We start from the raw sequence: 17,917 nt of genomic DNA, 5'->3' as shown, positions 1-17,917 counted from the left end.
ACCGTTCCCAACCAATGTCTGACCCTTCCTCCATAACTATTGGAATACCTGCTGAGAGTATGTTCAATATATGAGACATAACATTTTTGATGTAAAGTGGAAGCATGTTACCTAGGCGTCTAACTCAATATAGAAGTTTGTTTGTTTGTTTTAATTGCAAATCTATGACATGCCAACCAAATAGCACCAGAAGAATAAATCTCCATGATTATGAAAATTTTAATACCTAGAGCTGCTGGTGTGAAAGTCTTAAATCAACTGAACCCAAAATCAGTCATAGGCATCACATAACATTATAACAAAGCCAGGGTGTACTGCATCAGGACAAAAGGGAATATCCACTATCCCTAGGGGGTGGTAGGTAGAGGAGGGGCAGAAGGAATCTTTTCATAGAGAACAGAAAAATGTGGCATACTAATTTTATTTTTCTCCACTGACAAAAGTGTGGCTATTTCTTTTTGTTTTGTTTTGTTTTTTGCGGTATGCGGACCTCTCACTGTTGTGGCCTCTCCCGTTGTGGAGCACAGGCTCCGGATGCGCAGGCTCAGCGGCCATGGCTCACGGGCCCAGCCGCTCCGCGGCATGTGGGATCTTCCCGGACCAGGGCACGAACCCGTGTCCCCTGCATCGGAAGGCAGACTCTCAACCACTGCGCCACCAGGGAAGCCCAATGTGTGGCTATTTCTTGATAGGTTCTATTTATTCTGGCATCCCAAGGTTTGGATCCCTCTTTGCCTCTCTGTCTCTATGTGTGTATGTGTACATAAATCACACACACACACACTTATATATATGTAAAATTGCTGGGTCATAGAATGATTTCTATGTTTAATTTGAGTTTTCATTATAAATACAGATTGTTAGGGGTATACGGAACCTTTGAAAAAAAAATCTGCTGTAATTCTCTAATTTATAGGTGAGGAAACTCAAGGTGAAGGAAGGTGAAGTGATTTGCCCAGGGTCCCAGGGTAGTTATGGGCAGATCTAGGTAGATTCCGGGTCCCGAGCTTCCCAGTTCTGGCCCTCTGAGATAATCTTTATAAATTGTGTGTTGCATGAACGGGGACAAAATAGCCTTGCATGCTGTGAAAATCTGGACGTAGGTATAACGGCATCACAGGCTGCTGTACTAAGGAAGTACCCAGTAGTGAGTACCACGGTGGGCACCAGACAGAGGTCTTTCCATCAACAATGAGATGCTCCAAAGAGCTGCAGATGGCCCAGACCAGATTGGTAGTCTGCAGCTCTAGGTGGTGTATTTCTGACCTCCTCCTTAGAGATAATCGTGAAATTCACTGTGCTTTTGAGAAATTGGTCCACACAGATGCTCTTTTTAACATCTGTATGTGTACGTGTATATAGATCATAGGGTCAAAATCAGCATATGTGAAACTGTTAGAAATAGGAGTGCTTTTAAAAACATGGGGCTGCTAAAATGAACATGTGAAAATCCACAAAATTATATAACACTCCCTGTATCCAGACTCCTTGTCATGAGGAAATATATCATTAACTTTTCAAGCAGATCATTGGGAACCTTGGTTTTCAAGGACAATGGCAAACACCTCAGCTAGTGGAAAGCAACTTACTGGAAAATCTCATTTATAATCATGTATGTTTTTATTAGGCTTTTATTCTGCTCTCCTGACATACGTTTCACTCCGAAAAATAGCAATCTTTAAAAAAGCATCATTTGAACAGCACTGCTAAAATTACCTTCAAAAATAATTTTAAAGATTGGTTACCAGTCACCCATCACTACACTGAAAACTTTTCTGGTTTGTAATTCATCTACAAGGCACCTTTTATTTGTAAATTGAGAAATCATCAATCCTGTGTATATTTTAATCAGGAACATTTTTTGTAAATTTATATAACTATACATGTATATATGGACGCATAATCTTTATCTATTTATCTAACTGTTCTGAATCTACTAAAATTCTATGAGTGTTAGGAAGGTTTTACTGCTGAGGTGGAAAATCATCATTGTGACTCTCCTGCAGTTTCAACTCCAGAATTGTCAGACATGTGGAAGGAGAGTATAGGGGACAGGGTGGAATGGGTATAGGGAAGGAGAATTTTGTTCTTTCAGTGTTCTTGCAGCTCATTCAACAGGCAGACCATACATCTGCAACTGATTGCTAAATGCAGATTCTGGAGACACTTCTGGACTTTGGGCATAAAAGCATCAGAGAGGAATAATAAATTAGTAGGCAGATGTTAATTCCAGTAATTATGACTAAAGGCAAAAAAGTCATATATTTTATTTTGAAAGTGAATTGTCTCCCTGTGTTAGACTAGCACTGATAACACATGACCAGCTAAGAACCTGAATGAAATTACCTGTTAGGTGCTGTGCTGTTGGTGACAGCACGAATAAAATTGGCAAATGCAGGAAATGGAAAGACCAGAACGACTCTCAATATTGAAAATGACAGAAAATTAGACAATACAAGGTCCTAACTGTTAGTTCAGTTGATCCATAATCTCCAAGACAAGAAGTGGTCCAAGCGGTGGCTGGATAGAGCATGCCCTAGTTGCCCCTGCATTTACTTGGCCCGTAGCACTCCTCACGATGTGGCATTACTGTTTTTCTCACTTTTACACTGGGTTCTCAGTCCCTGAAGGTAAGAGTTATGTCTTCTCTGCCTGTGATCCCCAGCAACTAGCACAGTTCCTGGCATAAAGAGGGCATCAGTAAGTGCTAGTGGATAAATTTCTCATGTTTTATTCAGTTGCAATATCACGTGGATGGGGATATGAGGATGAATAGATATAAAATGCTTTGATGTGCATCGAAAAGTACGAAAATATTTCTTCCATTAACCTGTCACTGTGTCTGTTGTTTTACCATTAGAGTAATTTCCGTGGGTTAATTCATCAGCTCTGTTAAAATATAAGAATGTTTGGGAAAGAACGATGGGTTAAGCCCTGTAAGTCATTACACCTTACTATGCATTAATTTATCCTCTTCCTTTCCAATATGGGGCTAGTTGAGTGTAGGCTACTATAGAGGTTGAAAACTCTGAACATAGTGGACTCTTAATAAACATTTGTATGAATATTCCTGTCTGCACAGCAGTAGAAACATTTGTTGAGTTCCTATTGTATTTTATAAAATAAATTATTTTAGATATTAGTTTAATTTTTAGAAGGATAGTCAAACCATAACTCCTAACAATCTAAGACAATTTAGTACATTTTGTTGTCATCATCAGATGCTTTTGAGAAATGCTACTTATTGCATCCCTTTGGAAAGACAGAGACAAAGAAACCATTAGACTGGGCATTTTCCATAATGGCTGATGAATGTTTGCAGAGCACAAAGGGAAGTGAAAAATTTTCAATTTGAAGATTAGTCTGATGAATTTAGAAAGCCAACCAGAAAAGCATTAAGCACCCAAATGGGTTTATAAAATCTGAATTCTTGGATAATTCTCGGTTTAAATAGTGATCTGAGGCAATGTGGCATGGAGACATGTCACAGACAACTTGATGACTTTGGATAAAGTATGTGCCCTCTCTAAGCCCAGGTATCCTTATCTAGAATATGGGGATAACAATATCTACCTTGCAGGCTGATATGAGAATTCAATATCAAAGAGTTAATATTTTGAGAATTTATTATGTCGGGCAGTGTGTCAGGTTTGGGGGCTCCAAGAGTGAGCTAAAGAGGAAGATGTCTGCATTCATGGAGCTCCCATTCTAGTGGTGATACAGGGAGATACTGTAATGCTTAGAACAGTGCTGGGCATGGAGCAGGCACCTGGTAAATGACGGATATAGTATTCTGTGGTCACAACCTGTTGGGGATGAATGCTAAACAGTTACTGCTACCTGAGAACAACAGCTTCCATGACTGTATTAAAGCTAAAGAACTGCCAACTTCTGATGTCCCAGTATAGCTCAACAACAAACAAGGAGCCTCTACTTGCGGTCTTCAGCCCCACAGGTGAGGCTCCTGAGCAACTCTCACTTGGAGCCTCCACCCTACCCACAGCCTGCTGGTGGCATCAGCAGTTTGTTCAGTTGCCACCGGCTTGATATCTAGTGGGTCTGGAACTGGCATCACTGCTGCCCTTGGTGCCCAAGTATTTCCAGGAGTGGCCTCAGTTTCCCCTTTGGTTCTCTTAAACTAACTGCAGAGAGAATGACAGAGTAGTTACAAGCATTTTGGAGTCTAAATACTTGGTTCCAATCTCAGCTTTACCATTTAACATGGTGAGCAATTTACTGAATCTCTCCAAACCTCAGTTTCCTCATGTGTATGATGGGGTCAATAATAGTACCTGCTCTGATAGAACTGCTTTAAGTATGAAATGGAATAATGTATATATAAAGCTCCCAAGTGAGCACTCAGGAAATTTTAGGTGTTGTTTTTATTACTAATTGTGGAAGATGCAAGGTCATCTTTGTTGACTTCATGCAGACAGTCTAAGGCAACTGCGACATCTCTTTGAAGTTTTAACACTTGTAATTTTGGATCTCTCTCTCTGTCTGCCCCAACAAGTGCCATCTTTTATGGTCCAAATTTTATTAATTTTTCTGGCTGAATGATTCTTTTCTTTATAAGGTACTTTAAATGATCGGTGTTATCAAATTTAAATTATTTAGATTATCTAAATTTTAATTATCTTTCATATAGGTAATCTCCTTTGGCCACCACAAGGACTCTAGGAGATCGGTATGGGTGATGTACCTGTTCCCATGTTGCTGACAAGGAAACCAGGGCAAAGAGAGATTAAGTAAGTGAGTGACTCTCTCAAAGTTACATGGCTGTTACCAATAGGGTATATCTAATTCCTGCTTGAGATGCTGAAATTACTATTTAATTATCAAAGCTGTATTCACTGCGGGGACTCAGAAATAGGCACAGAAATCAATTTCAGAAAATCACTCAGCAGTAACTGGAAAATGCTTTCAATGAGTTGGAAAATCAGACTAAAGAATTAACCCCCAGACTTAGGTTGTGAAGCCTAGAAATTCACACTGAGGTTTTGTTTGATTTTCTGTTTTTTAAACTTGTGAATTCTGCTTTTGCCCATCATTTGTAGTATAGAATCCTGAGCATACCCAAAGCCATTAGAAATTAAATTTACAAGGTTTTGTGGTTGTTTTTAAAGGAATTCCATATTTCCAGGAATTTTACATTTTTCCCTTTTGGCTCATGGCAGGAAATCCTGCCTCCAGGAATGAGTCATAACCTCCCTGCAAAAGGACTGGATCTTCTCCCTGCCTGCTTTGACCCCTTCTAGAGTGACTTTCCCCTTCTTAGGGGAGGAAAGCAGTGAGCTTCCTTTTTGGTTGACCTCAACTGTGTCAAGGCTTTTGATTTAAGTAGTCAGGGCAGAAGAACCAAGGATGATCCAAACTTCTAGAAAGGGTACAAGGCTGCCCCATTGTCCACCTTTCTTCAGCCATTGCTGCTCCAACCAGCACCATGGCTCCTGCCTCGGCTGCCCTGTGCCTCGCTTACTTTCTTCCCTGGCACTTCTCTGCGCCTGTGCATGGGATGGGGAATGGCTGTAGGAATCCCCAGCCCTTGGGCATGCACGTCCTGGAAGTGCACGGAAGTTTTAACTCCCATGGAACAGCCTCGCTGATAGAGGCTGTAAGCTGGTGGGTAATTCTGAGATGCAGCTTACACAAGACTTTTCAGACAGTCCCTGCGGGATCAAGCCTGACTGACCACAGTGGTGACCAACAAGGGAATGTGTCTTTAGAAGAGCTTCCCTCCTTCCCCATTTCACTGTCCCAGTCCCCCACTCCTACTCCTGATGTTACCTCCAAAACTAGACTATGTGCATGCAAACCCCTGTCTCTGGCTCTGCTTTGGGAGAGAGGATGGGAACTCATCCTGCTTTTCATAATAAACCAATTCATATACACCTGGGAAGGTCAATATTTCCATGTAATGCATCCCCAACTTAAATGACAACTACTTCTTAATTCTTCCATTAGAGAAGGAATACAGTATTTGTGGAAAAGCCTCGAAACAGGAGGTGTGGGTTCCGGCTTAGCCACTAATTAGTTATGTGACCCAAACTACACTATTTAACCTTTTCAAGCTTAGTACCTGATCTACAAAATAAAGGAGATGAATTGGATTACATCGTTTCTAACATCCCTTCCAATTCCACAACTGTGTCTCTGTGAAATAAAAGCAACTGGGAGACAGTTTGTAGTAGCTGCTTTCCCCCTCATTAACCCTAAGAATTGTTTTGCCTAAAAATATGGCAGTACTTTAATGCAACTTTAGACAGGCAAGTGAATCAGCCTCCTGAAGGTCTAGATTAGAGAATGAGCAGCTATTCAGAAACTCAAAGAAACAATAAGGCTGACAAAAAGAGAACAAGCCAGCTTTTCTGGAGTCAACAAACATTAGCCGGGGCTGCAGCATTAAGATAAGAGCAGAGTAATGAGAAAACGAGTTGCAACCAACTTCCTTGACTGCATCCCAGCGGTCACTCAGTGATTCGTCACATCCCTAACAGGGCTTAATGAATGGACTCCTACTGTTGACATTTTTTTCTCCCTTAGAACTTACTTGGAAACTTGGTTTGGGAAAATGCTTCTACTTTGAGAAAAATAACACAAAACCCTGCAAGTGTCAGACACAGGAAATAAGAATATTAAAGGGATACAGTCTTCCATAAATAACCAATTCAGGAGCATCAATTCAGAAAAAGATGGAACAGCATGATAGCTAAGTCAAAATGAGGACCACAAAACATGCAAAATAAATAGCCTATAAAGCAAATGAGGTTGTAGATGCCACCATTTATAAGACATACAAGACATTTATAAGATATAAGACATTCATAAGACAGATAACATAGGTACTATTATCTCCATTTTACACATGAAGAAGAGAGGCTCAGAGAGGTAAATAATTTGATGACACACAGCTATGTAGTGGCAGAGCTAGGATTTTTTACTTTTAAAATATATTTTAAAAATTAATTAAATTTATATTTATAAAAGTAATACATACAACAGTTAACAAGTCAAACAGTACTAAAAAGCATATAATGAAATAAAGCAGTGTTTTTCATATTGCTGCCTTGTTGTCCTTTGACTGTATTTCTCAATGCTTTCATTTGATTTTTATTTTGGCCATCATGTTTTTATTTGCAAGAGCTCTTTCTTCTTCTACAGTTTGCTCCTATTATTTTTTAAAGCGTTCTGTTCTTATTTCATGGGGGCAATATTTTAGCTCTCTAAGGATATTAACAACAATTTTTGGTTTTTGTTTTCTTCCTCTCCCTGTTTTCTCTGAATTCCATTTATTTTCTGTTTGTTTTGGTCTCTGCATTTCACATGCAAGACTTTCATAAAATGTTCTGTGATCCTTGCTATCTGCGTGTTAAGAGTACGGCATTAAAAGGCTAAGCAGGAGTTGTATGTGTGTGTCCCACACACACACTGCATACGACACATTTATACTAAAAATTATTCATTGTTTATCTGAAATTCAAATTTAACTGCACTTCCTGTACTTCCATTTGCTGAATCTGAGAAACCTGGATGTGTGGCTTACAGATTCTGGCCTCTGGGTGACTGGGTTGTGGGCCTGGGGTTTTAATCCAGAGACCTGTTCCATTTGATTTCATCCCTTCTTCTGAGCTCTGTGTCTCATTCCCACCTTGAACTTTTCTCAGTCCAGAGCGCCTTCTTTCATCTCTCCAGAGAATAAACCTCTGCCCTTCTCCAGGGAGAGGAAAGGCAGTTATCTGGTTAGGTTGGTGGAGGACTTAGTGGGCTCTGAGTGTTCTGAAAACTGACTTTTTAGTAATTTCCTTGTCTTAAGCTGTGAGCGTCGCATTCACTTTTCACTGGTACTTTTTGTCTCTAAGCCCCAAGCAAGGCTCTGCAAGACAAACTGGCTTGCTTCTCAGAGCTGTCCTCCTACTTTCCACTCCACTCTGCCAGATCAGTTACATTCATCAGCTGGCCTTCCATTTTCCACAAATGGAGTATCTCTTATCAGTTGTTTTGGGCCCTCTCTGGTTCTCTGATTTACGCCTTTTTGTTTTTGCTTTTAAATTTATATGGTGCCATTTTACTGGCGTTTCAGAAGGGAGAGGACATAGACACTTGGGCTCAATACACCAGGTTTAACTGGAATGCCAGAACGAGACTTAAATCCAGACCAATATAATTCCAAAGCCTTTTACTCCTTGCACTGTACTGTGTCATAACCCATTCACTAGAGACCAGCAATAAACACCTGTGGCATAGATTATCAGTTGTCTACTCAAATATCTCTCTTCCCTTTCTTTCTTAGTAATAGAACTCCTAGACTTTAGCAGGGCATATAATTACCCAAAATGAAGCCTTCCTTTCCTAACCTCCCTTCAACCTAGGGATGGCCAAGTGACTAAATTCTGACCAATGAAATGGAAGTGGAATTGTTATGTGAAGCTTCCAGAAAACTCTCTTAAAAGATAACTTGCATCACCTTTGGCCCCTTTCTTTTTTGTCCCTTCCTTCCTTCTGATAACTGGGATGTGGACATTTTGCCTGGAAAATGAGCAGCTATCTTGGACTCAGGTGGAAACCATGTGTTTGAAGGTGGCAGTACAGAATGATAAAGTAGCCTGGGTCCCTGATGACTTAATGTAGCTACTCTGCCAACTGCAGATTGCTTATCTCCAGATTTCTTTTATGCGACAAAGAAGTAAGCTCCTGTTATTTTGGGTTTCCTGTCCCTTACAATTGAATCTAATTCTAACTGATGCAATGCCAAGTACAATAAAATTCAAAGGGAGTGACATAGGCTTCCTGGAAAAGGTGGTAGAAGATAGTTCAGCCAGATGGGGAAGTGGAGGAAGAGGATTCCATGTAGGAACGGTGAGATAATTGGGGAACTAGGGCCATCGCATAAGGTGTTTTCACAGGGTAACATGCAGTTAACTAACAAAAAGGATTATTTTTTCTGAAAAACAAAAAACAAAGGGTAACATTAGACCTGTCTGGTTGGAGTACAAATCATGTTGGAGAGAAGTGGAAGATAAGAATGAAAAATAGTTGGGGGCAGATTATGGAGGGAGAACCTTGAAATGCGAACCAAGTTTAGAGGTTGCTTTGAAAGCAATGAAGCCACTGAAGGCTTTTAAGATGGGCGTTGGAGATGCAGGTCTAGAATGTGAGGTAGTATTAGAGTGAAGAATTTCAGGGTCTTCTCTGTGCCTCTATAGAGGTAATATAGCACTGAGGCCAGGGGAGTGAATCTGAGTAGAGTAGAGAAAGAAGAACATGGGTTCAGGAACTCATACGTAGAAGCAAGGAGAAAAGAAATCTATAAGGGATCCAGAAAAGGAGAGAGGAAGGCAGATGGATGTTGCGGAAGAAAAGAGAGTAGAAATTGACAATGAGAAATCAGTAAGCCTGTAGATGTCTCAAAGAAGCTAGAAAATATCAGAAATGAGTAAATGACATCGAATTTGGGGACAAGGAAGTCTCTGGTGACCTCTGAAAGTACAACGCTGGTAGAATGTGAAGGTGGACGCTGGTCTCCAAAGTGTAAGTGGGTGTTAGGAAAATAAAGGTACTCATGCGCTCCATTTATTTTAAAAGGTGGGCAGTAAAAGAAAGGCAAATTGAAAAGCAATTAAAGACCAAGGGGTCAGGTCAAAGAATTTTTTAAGGAAGGGAAGTTGTTTGGTCTTCAAGACCAGAGCAAACTGTGCATATCAGTGAAGGAAGAGATAACCAGGCTGCCAAAAGAGGTGGTACCCGAGGGAGCCGGTCTCACAGGAAACGAGCGGGATGGAATCGCCAGCTCAGATGGAGGCCTGAGCTTTGGGAAAAGGAGGACGGCTCTTCTGAGAAAGAGAGCTAGAGGAGAGGCAAGGAATGAAGGCTAGGCTTTCTGGTCATCCTTTCAGCAACAAATCTTTTTCATTAGCATCATCATTGCCATTAGAGATCTAACTGGAAATCATAGTCTAAAATAGCAATCTTAGCCAGTCTCTAAAATAAAAATGGCCATCACTTAGTTTCAGCCAAGAGTCCCAAACAAGGCTCATAAAACAGAGGAAAGATATAAATCTCGTGATTGTAGCCCTGATTGTCTTGTTTTATAGACACCACACTAATGAAGTTCTCTTAGATGAGGGGAAAAAAACAACAACAAAAAGTTTAGGTCATTTACACATTGATATCAGTGCTAGAATAACAGGCAATCCCCAATATGGACCTGAAAATTAATTACAGCTTGAAACTTTAGATATCCATTTGTCAAATAGATCAAATGCCAATACCTACTCAAAGTACAGCGTGAGGTCTGTTGCTAGTATTGACTGCTTCAAAAGCTGCATAAGGTCACTGTATTCCTTGGAGGACAAATTAGCAAAGATGTTGTGACCCTGGAACGAGAAAGTACAAAGTCACAAAAGACAACGTTAAATCTGAGCTTGGTAACTACATGTTTTTCCTTTTTTTTTTTTAAAAAAAAGGTTTAGAAACATGATAAAATCATTTTCTAAAAAGCTTAATGACATTTTGTGCAACTACAAACAGATTCCCTGGCAAACATAGCAAAGCTAGGAGTACAATCATTGTTGAGGAGGACCACCAAGGGACACTTTATTATGCTTAGTCTTGAAGACAAAATTGAAGAGTGTTTGAACTCATCTTCCTCAGGCCACGTTTGCGCCAACAACTCCATTTAACTGCCCACGTCCTGTGGAATTACAGAGCAGAAAAGCTGACAAAACTTTCAGGAATCTTTCTGACCCCAATATATCAATACATACTAGTCTCACTAGTAAAGACTTAAGTTGGCCTTTTGGAAGTATTTGCTCTGGCAACAAATGACTTCAAGGAAGAGAAGAAACATTAGACCAGTGGTACAAATGGGGGTGATCTTGGGAATGGGCACTTCTAGCAATGTCTAGAGACATTTTTCTTGTCACACTGAGGGACGGTGCTACTGGGATCTAGTGGAGAGGCCAGGGATGCTGCTAAACATCCTACAGTACACCCTACAGACCCTACAACAAAGACTTACTTGGCCCAACATGACAATTCTGTTGAAGTTGAGAAACCCTGTGTTAAGCTGTGAAGATATGTCTGGATGGAGTGTGTGAAATTCAGGACAGTGAATAATTACTGAGTAGCTAGAGTGTATAAGATACTGCTCTTGGCATAGGAGGGCTCTAAAGATGCCTTTGGCCTTGAACAACCTGCAAGTACACCTGTGTCTCCATACCTTTGAAAAGCACACCTTTTGCCATCCAAATTTGTTTTAGCCACACTAGACAGTTCCACAGTATTTTAATAAAGTGTGAAAAATCCTTTTTTTTCCATCTTTATTGGAGTATAATTGCTTTACAATGGTGTGTTAGTTTCTGCTTTATAACAAAGTGAATCAGTTATACATATACATATATCCCCATATCTCCTCCCTCTTGCGTCTCCCTCCCTCCCACCCTCCCTATCCCACCCCTCTAGGTGGTCACAAACCACCAAGCTGATCTCCCTGTGCTATGCGGCTGCTTCCCGAAAAAATCCTTCTTTAAATGACTGACAATTCACTTAATTTGCTTTGAAAGTTAAGACTTTTCATTTGTCAGGTTTTCTTAGCATGAGATATGAACTCATAAACAGGTGGTCTGGGAACTGGACCAGTTTTAAACCTAGCGTTGAGGGCCAAAAGATGGTGCAGAAGGAAGGCAGTGAAATGACTGCCTGAGAATATTTTCCAACGAGAGGTACATTAATTCTTCCAGGGAACCAGAATATCAATTAGTAAATTACTACCTACCAGGTACCAGATGATAGATAATCTGCTTCCTTGAGTTAATTTATCTCATTGGGGGAACCCACCACTCCTTAGAGACTAAAGTATATTGGTTCCACCTGGGACCAGGTCCAGTATTAATAATAATTTTCAAATGAACTCTTCCAGACCCTTAATTCAGCCATTAGGAAGAAGAATAATAGCTAAAGGAATGCCACACCATAATTCTGCCCAGCGTTCTTTGCCTCAGCCTTGCCCCATGGATCAATCACAGGCTGGTGTACTAGGGCCTGGGAAAAAGTGGTTGGGACCTCTGGAAAAGTGGTCATCTGGATCCAGCCACACATCTAGCATCTCTCAGGGAAAGAAATATAGCTATTAGGAGCCAGTTACAGTAAAACCTAATGTGGAGTCCAGGAGAAAGTTGGTCTGAATTTGAGGATCTTGATTATTTTGAGAGTGCATTTTACTACTTTTAAAGGACATAAAGTAACCTAACACAATTTATAGTTAAGAGAGTGACAAAGCCAGCCAGGTCAGCTTTAATAATAATAATAATAAAAGTTAATTTGCAATCACTGTATTGCTTACATGTAAATTGGCCTTCTACAGTGCCTCAAGGGTTTGGTCTCTAAAATAGATTAGTCTCCCTAAAACACTACTTCTACTCCTTGTTTAGGGAGGAATGGTATTGATGGAAAAAAAAAAAATGTAGAGGAAGAAAGGACTGGAGCAACTTTCTTCAAGCTATCTAACCTCTCTGTGCCTCTGCATTATTTGGAAAGTGGGGTGGTGATGACATCTGCATTTTTGCCTTTCTGATGGGCAGGATGGGGCGGGGCGGGGGGAGCCTCAGGGCAGAGCCTGAACACACCACTGCTTGGTTCCATTACTGTTATTCTGCGTTCTTCAAAGAGAACCCCTGGAGTGAAGTGCAGCTGATGTATTTTGTTTATATGAAGACAAAGTCTGAGTTAGTGGGGTTTGTTTTCCCAGAGAAACAAGCAAATGACCTTCTAAGAAAACCCTGACCTCCTGTATATAATCTATTATTACAAAGGTGAGAATGTCTGGCCTCAGGGGTGTAAACCCATCACACTACCAGTACAGAAAAGATAGTCTGACCCCAGTTTCCTCCTGTTCCTACTTCCCTCTGCCACAGCATGCAGCTAAAACATGGCCTTCATAGGAAAATTCCAGAGCCGCAGATGCTGGGATACTGGTTTCTGTCAGAGTTACTGAAAGCCTAACCCTTGATGTTTCATTCCCGACTGCAAATACATCTCCCCCAGCGGGTTTGCCTTCTGCAGCTGCACTCAGGTTCCGGAGTGCCGACTCTCCTTTATGGGGTCGAAGAAGGCTTTTGTGATATTGCAAAAGACACTCTTTCTCAAGATAGGCTGGAGGAAAAAAACCTCCATATTTAATGATGCTATTCCAGCAAGGCAGGGCCTTAATGATGATAATAATAATAATTAATGGCACAGCTATAGAACTGACAAATAATGGGGAACAGATGATCCCTTCCTGGCCTCAAAAAAAAGTGTGTATGCCTGCAGAAAATTAAGCAGATCCTTTCTTAGCAATTTCAAACTCAGACGCCTCAGCCAGAGTCAGTTAGCGGTTTTACTTTTTTTCCATGGAGTGCTAAAAGTATAAAAGACCAACTACTTCTAACTCCTGCAATGCACAAGAAGCAAAATAAGGCATATGGCTGCAGCCCTGGTTCTCAAGTTTAGTTGCAGTTCTCACTTTCAAATCGGTCCCACCAGCAATTTTAAGCTCTCTCATCTTTTATAGGTTTCTCAATTATGCGAATAAAGTGTAACTTTCTCACCCTGTTTCTGCTTCTACCATCTTTTTAAATGGGTTTCACAAAATGGAGATGTTGGGCCACTCACTACTTGGATCTGTTAGTGGGCTTCTGTATTGTTAAGAAAGGTAAGGCCATGCTCTGGTGACAAGCTGTGGCAGTCTGCTCTGCTAAGTGAATCTGAAAAGCCTCCTAACCGATAATAAAACTCAAATGAATCAGCTCAGGACGAATTTGAACAAGGTCCTTGGTCAAGCATCTGAAAGAATTTTTAAAAAGCCACACAGAAAAGGTCCAATAGTGCCGATTCTCTGTATCTTCCTGTGGCATTGCAAAGAAAGAGAAGTAGGAAACATCATTTCATTGGTTTTCTTTCAAGGGGAGAAGCAGAATGTTAGGTCTGTACCTCGCTTTGAAGGATCATCACTGCGTGGTTGAAATGGTGATGCTCTAAGGTAGCAGAAGTTCCATAGAGTTGGGCCAGGGCAGAGCCACTCCTGAAAGAGGACAGATGTGTGAGTGACCAAGGCCCTTCACCCGTCAACGATCCCCCGACACTGGCTCTTTGGATCAACGTGTTTATCCTGCTCCCGCAAAGGACCATGAGCAGATACATTCTCAGGTAACCACCTGTGTAGTTCACGAATGTATTAAGTAAACGTTTTGGGAATCTTCTCTGTGTTAGGCTAGATGCTGTGGATGATACGACCGTGAAAAAGACACAGCCCACGCTGCTAAGAAATGTACAGACTAGTAAGGGAGATGAGATGTGGTCCTATGGGAAAATAATGCACAGAGCACATAATATAAATACCACAGAAAATGTTCCAGGTCCAGTCAAAGTGCTTTGGATGATCTGAGGACAAGAGACATAATTCCTGGCTTTGGGGATCAGGATAGGCTTCATGAGCTAAACCTTATAAAGCTTCTGAGTGTCTAGAACGAATGTCATATACCAAATGTATTTGAGGCTCCATGGGAAAAGACCTTGTGAATATTATGTAGAACCCATTTAATCTGCTTTACATGTAAGGTTGACAAGCTTCTACAGGTAAGGTTGACAAGCTTTTCCAACCTACAGTCACACTGTGATATCTCAATGTCGAACTCCAGAAAGTTTCCTGGATTTGGAGTCAGAACTCAGCTCTCGGTAATAGTTTCGGGTCATTACTTGGTTGCTTTAAGCATCAGTTTCTTTGTCTCTAAAATTATGATAACACTCTTTACCTCACTTGTTATTTAGGAGCATACAATAAAATACTTGTAAGTGCCTATCATAGTGCCTGCCATGTAGTAGATTGTAGTCTATACTAATTATTAATCAACAATGAAAACACATAGACATTTCCATTTTAAATAAATAAAATGTTAATTGATACTTGAAAGGATAATTTTGAATTATCTGTATATTTTGCTTATGTAGAACAACCCATTCCTCAACAATGTCAGTTTGGCAAGTGCTCATTTAAAATGTTCCAGTGTGTTCATTTCCAATTCTCCTGAAGTAGCATTTAGAGCATCTTAAGAGTTGAGAGACATTCTGAGAATCCTATGGTTTAAGGGACAGTCGTGGGATGGCAGCCAAGGACACATGAAGGTCCTTGTGTTCCTTCTTGCTAATCGCAGAGAGTGTGGACATTGAAAGGGCAATTTGGCCTTAACCTGGAAATGACAGACATTGCCCGATCACAGTCTGCCCTTTTAGTGAGAGGAGCAAAGACTGCATGTAATGCCACGTGAGGGATTTCAGTCATAAGGTGCCCTCTAGCTCCAGCATGAGGAGGCCCAAGATCATGGCCGGTTTGGGGGTGCAGGGGACCTGTGATCTCTGGAAAGACTCAGAGCTGACCACATGTTGGAATAAAACAGCAGGGTTAGGGGTTATTAGGAATAGGGTTAGTAAGCAGGGTACTAGAGTTTAATCAGGTGGTGTTATTTCTTTAAATCTTGCCTTAATCTATATCATTTAATATGTGAAAATTTGTTAGGCTAATCTTAGCATTAAGTGATTAATATTTAACATTTGTCACTATTTTTCTAACATAGAGTTCATTTTTATGAAAATACATTTTTCAAAATGCACACTGTATTGTGTCTTAGCTGTATTTGTCTTGGCTTTTGAAATTCTAGGATGTTTTATATGCATGTCAAATCCAAATGCCTGGCATGGAGTAGGTGCATAAAAAATATTAGTTGCTTGGCTAATAAAGTTGTGGTGGTATGTCTAGAGATTATAGTTCAAACTGAAGGTTGACCATAATAAGTGTGTTAACATTTTAAAATAATGTTATTAATGATAATAGCTCTCATGAGAAGTACCTGTCATGAACTAGGCAACATATTAACACTTTAATATATTACTTCATCTAGTCTTGACAACAACCATGAAATAGGTATTATTTTCTCATTTTACAGATAAGGAAACCAAGGCTCAGAGAAGTTATGCTACTTTTCCAAGGTCACAAAGCTAGTAAGTACCAGTTCTAGACTGGAAGCCAAATTGTGAAGCTTTTTCTCATTACATAATGAGAAAGATAATTATAACTTATACATTTCTGATATTCACTTCTCCATTTTTGCCAAGCTGGTTGTCATCAATGAAAGAAGGTTTCAAAATTTAATTCAGAATTCTTCTAGTATAACTGCTAACCACAGGCTCAGATTCCTGTGATTTGTTTCTGTTAACTAGCCATGCCAGATGTGCCCCAGTTACTGGTGTGAATCCTGATAAGAGAGTCATTGATGTAAAGTAGGGTCAAGATGCAAAATATCATCTCTTCCTTTATCAGGTTGGTTTAGCAGAGCTCACAAAGTTAAATCAGCTACATGATAACAAGTCACTAAATATTTTCTTTTTTCAGGGTGAGTAGGATGTTTCCTCCTTTAACCAGGGGACACCTTGTAACAAAAACACTGGTGCCTCCTATGCTGCCCTCTCCTCTCCACCAGATCCACATGGATTCGGAACTGCTGCATTTCATCAGAGGGCTCTCAGGGTGTTTGTGCAAATGCATCTGATGGCCCACGGTTTGAGCATCTTCATCCTCACATTCTCTTTGTTCCTTTTAGTAATTCCATCTTACATTGCCCCCACCCTCACACAATACTGATTTAATCACAAATACGTAGATTTTGCAACAGAACCAGACTAATGCTATGAAGAAACTGTGATTGATTGATTGATTGATTCATTCATTCACCTAATAAGGACTGATGACTACTGCAATGCGAGACTGTGGGCATGTGGGATACAAAGATAAAGAAGACATGGCTTTCACCCTCAGGAAGCTCACAGTCCCCTGTAACTGCGCAGGAGACTTTCTCTGTCCAGACTTGCACTTAACGATGTCACCTTTCTGCAAGCAAGGTGCCATCTTAGCATTCACAGGATGGAGCATGATACTAACTCTACTTTTTTTGTCTAGAATGAAATCATCTAAGCAAGAATGCTTCCAATTCCATATGGTTCCTTTATTTACAGTACTAGGTTTGGTCTCTGTCAGATTTTCTAAGACTGCAAGACATCCTGGTGCTTTCTCTCTCAGTCCAAGGCTCACTGAGAATGCACCTACACCTGCCATTACTCATGCACATGCTATGGACCTCCTAAGACTGCAAGAGTGAAGCCCATGGTCAGAACACTTGATAAAAGTGGCAAAAATTAAAATCTATCTGTTAGGATAAACTTTATCAAAATGTATTCTACAGAATACTAGTTCTTCGGAATGTTAAATGGCATTACAGGCAGAAATAAAAATGGTCCCATGGTTAAATATGTTCGGGAAATGCTGGGTTTAAAAAGTTAAACTGTTTCTTTATTATAGGATTTCTCCGTGGCATCAATATGTGAAAATATGCACTGTGATTCTGCAGGAAGGGGACGTAATATGCAGTATTGACCAATCTTACTTGATCATAAAACCATTTTTAAAAAAGAGGACGTGTCTTTCATGTAATGTACTTTATGTAAAGGCATACTGTCATTTTTCATGTAAAATGTGAAAAAAAAACCCTCAAATCAATCACATGTGGAAAAAAATTGACTTTAGCACCACACCTCACTTTAATTGTCTGTGGTAAGTAAATCCATCATATCAGTAGCTCCGGGGCACACGCATTGTAATTGTGAAAATATTACAGATACATGTAGGGTATGTGGAGACAGGGCGAGAGAAGGAGAGCAGAAGAGAATCCAGATCCCTTTAAGCACAGGAAGATTTACACCTGTGATCTTTCATGATGCTCATTATTGATTAGGTCATCCCAACATACTGAAGTCTTTAATTTTTGGACAGGCAGCACACCGAGGAGAAACTTATTAAAAAGAAAAGTCAGGGCTTCCCTGGTGGCGCAGT

General features: G+C 40.3%; 1 protein-coding gene across 1 annotated transcript in view; it reads right to left on the bottom strand.

Annotated features, from left to right (window-relative positions):
- Nucleotides 1–17,917, bottom strand: part of PDE11A (phosphodiesterase 11A) — a 421,332-nt gene that overhangs the window by 47,942 nt on the left and 355,473 nt on the right. Inside the window, exons 14-15 of the mRNA XM_032637562.1 lie at nucleotides 13,969–14,059; nucleotides 10,273–10,373 (exon numbers count right to left, since the gene is read on the bottom strand). Coding sequence (XP_032493453.1) covers nucleotides 10,273–10,373; nucleotides 13,969–14,059 — 192 coding nt within the window. The remainder of the gene's footprint in view (nucleotides 1–10,272; nucleotides 10,374–13,968; nucleotides 14,060–17,917) is intronic.

The sequence above is a fragment of the Phocoena sinus genome, chromosome 7, assembly GCF_008692025.1.
Source record: "Phocoena sinus isolate mPhoSin1 chromosome 7, mPhoSin1.pri, whole genome shotgun sequence".
Lineage (NCBI taxonomy): Eukaryota > Metazoa > Chordata > Mammalia > Artiodactyla > Phocoenidae > Phocoena > Phocoena sinus.
This window is presented reverse-complemented; position numbering and strand designations above follow the sequence as displayed.